Source organism: Rutidosis leptorrhynchoides, chromosome 9 (genome assembly GCF_046630445.1).
Source record: "Rutidosis leptorrhynchoides isolate AG116_Rl617_1_P2 chromosome 9, CSIRO_AGI_Rlap_v1, whole genome shotgun sequence".
Lineage (NCBI taxonomy): Eukaryota > Viridiplantae > Streptophyta > Magnoliopsida > Asterales > Asteraceae > Rutidosis > Rutidosis leptorrhynchoides.
This window is the reverse complement of record NC_092341.1, coordinates 111,245,255-111,247,587: the sequence shown is the minus strand read 5'-3', so window position 1 is coordinate 111,247,587 and position 2,333 is coordinate 111,245,255. Positions and strand designations below refer to the sequence as shown.

Here is a 2,333-nt window from a genome sequence, read left to right as displayed (position 1 = left end):
TACTTTAGGTAGTCATGATTTTTAGTGTTTTTTTTTTTTTTTTTTTTTTTTTTTTTTTTTTTTTTTTTTTTTTTTCGGCGAAAAAGAATGTATTATATCAAACCAAAATGAGGGCCTTTCATCAAACAAATGAAAGAGACCCGATACAAGCAAAGTATTACATTAAACCGAATTGAAACTTGAAAAAACTAACAAAAACGTTGAAAATTACATTGAGAAGCATAAAAGCCTGGGATTTGAATTCCAAACAAACGATTGGTGACCGAAGCATAACTTGAATGTGGTAGCCCAAACGAACACCTTAAGTTTGATTTTTCGGACAATGGAAGCCCAACATGTATAGTTGCCATTGAACACGAAGTCGTTACGAGCTAACCAAATGGCCCAAATAGTGGCCGGGCCAATAAGTCTCCAAAATTTCTTATCACCAATTCCCATACCATTGTACCAATTGGCCGAGAACTCCAAAATAGAGCTCGGTATGACCCATCTAATATTCCACCATTGAAAAAGCTCGGACCAAACTTTGAACGTCCACGGGTAATGAAGTAATAAATGATCAACCGTTTCGACCTCGGTTTCACACCAAGTACACATAGGTGGGTGATTCAGGGGTAAAATATGCCTTCGGATAAGAATGTCTCTAACCGGAATACTACGTTTACAAGCTAGCCAATGGAAGATGGAAATTTTTGACGAGACGCGATTATTCCAAATTAATTTCTTCCATTCAATGTTACACGCTTGCCCCGAAACTGTTAGTAACCGCACCGCGTCCGCAACACTATACTCCCCGTTATAAGACGGGGACCAAACAACAACATTAGGTGATGACTTCAAATAGAAGTCTTGCAAATCGAACAAAAGTTCTTCGGCATTTAAGAAGTCCAATTCTGTTAATGGACTGATTAAGTGAAGGTTCCAGCTTGATTGAGGGACTTGGATCGAGACAGGAAACCGAAAGAAGCATACTTTTTGATCTTGTGCTAAGCACCAACGAAACAAATTCGGATAACGTTCTCGAAGCGAAAAATTACCTGCCCAAAAATCATTCCAAAAAGAAATTTGAGAATCATCCCCCAGTTTACATCTCCAACAATTTGCACCAATAACGTTAGACAAAGAATCGTCTTCGTGCAAATTAATAAGACTTCTCCAAATAGGAGACATTTTAGAAGTAGAAATGGACGATACATTATTAATTAACTTACCCGAAAAGGATCTTCCAAAAGAGTTGCAGACCAACGATCGCCAAACAAAACACTTATTTGAATTTAATTTCGACCACCATTAAATGAGTAAGGCAAAAATTTTGGAACGAACAGGAACGATGCCTAATCCACCCGTTTCAACCGGAGTACAAACCGAATGCCATTTAACGAGGCACGTCTTTGTTTTTAAACAATCACCACCCCATAAGAAATTTCTACGAAACCCTTCTAATTGAATAATAACTTTTGAGGGAGCCTTGTACAATGCCGCAAAAAGAAGTGGTAGACATAAAAGGACCGCTTTGACCATAAAAAGACGTCCACCGAAAGACAAGCATCTACCTTTCCATCCGGCAAGTTTTCGTTTAAAATTTTGAATAATAGGATCCCACATAGCAACACGACCACAAGCAAAATCGATAGGAATCCCCAAATATTCTAACGGGAAAGAACCCACATCACATCCAATAACCTCGGCGAAAGACCTCAAGTCAGCCCTTGAAACATGTATACCATATAACTTTCTCTTTGAAAGATCAATTGTTAGACTAGATACTTGAGAGAACAAAAGAAGCACTTCATTAATTCGATTTAATTCTTGACAAGACGGGTGAGCAAAAAGGATAGTATCGTCCGCAAATTGAGAATGATTCACTCTTTCAAAGTTATTAACTTTAAACCCTTGAAGAGAGCCGTTTGCCAAATCGTTGGAAAGCATTTTACTTAATACCTCCGCAACTAAAATGAAGAGAAACGAGGATAAGTGTAACGACCCGACTTCGTTTTACCAAAAACACGACTTAATTTTTTTTTTATAACAGACCATCTAGACGGCGTCCAGACCTCTGGACAGCGTCCATTACAAAGGACAGGACGGCGTCCAAATCCTTGGACGGCGTCCAATTACACTGAAGTGTTCTGAGACAGAAAACACCCAACCCACGTTATACTGGACGGCGTCCATCCCATCTGGACGGCGTCCAGCAGACCTGATCAGCTCCAATTCATTTCAAAACACATTTAACACTTTAAATTAACAACCAAACGCTTTGTAACAACCCAATCAAGTTTTACATCAACAAAACATTAAATAAAAGTGTTTACACTGCAAATACGGGTTAA

At 38.6% G+C, this 2,333-nt stretch overlaps 2 protein-coding genes across 2 annotated transcripts; both read right to left on the bottom strand.

Moving 5' to 3' along the window:
• Positions 1-207: 207 nt before the first annotated feature.
• Positions 208-1,170, bottom strand: LOC139868326 (uncharacterized). Its single transcript, XM_071856659.1, has one exon. The coding sequence runs from the start codon at positions 1,168-1,170 to the stop codon at positions 208-210; it is 963 nt and encodes a 320-aa protein (XP_071712760.1).
• Positions 1,171-1,290: 120 nt separating this feature from the next.
• On the bottom strand, positions 1,291-1,929 carry LOC139868325 (uncharacterized). Its single transcript, XM_071856658.1, has one exon. The coding sequence runs from the start codon at positions 1,927-1,929 to the stop codon at positions 1,291-1,293; it is 639 nt and encodes a 212-aa protein (XP_071712759.1).
• Between the last annotated feature and the right edge of the window lie 404 nt (positions 1,930-2,333).

Bases quoted from the DNA above. Each gene is read 5' to 3' on its own strand.
- LOC139868325 (XM_071856658.1), bottom strand. From the start codon at position 1,929: ATGCTTTCCAACGATTTGGCAAACGGCTCTCTTCAAGGGTTTAAAGTT.
- LOC139868326 (XM_071856659.1), bottom strand. From the start codon at position 1,170: ATGTCTCCTATTTGGAGAAGTCTTATTAATTTGCACGAAGACGATTCT.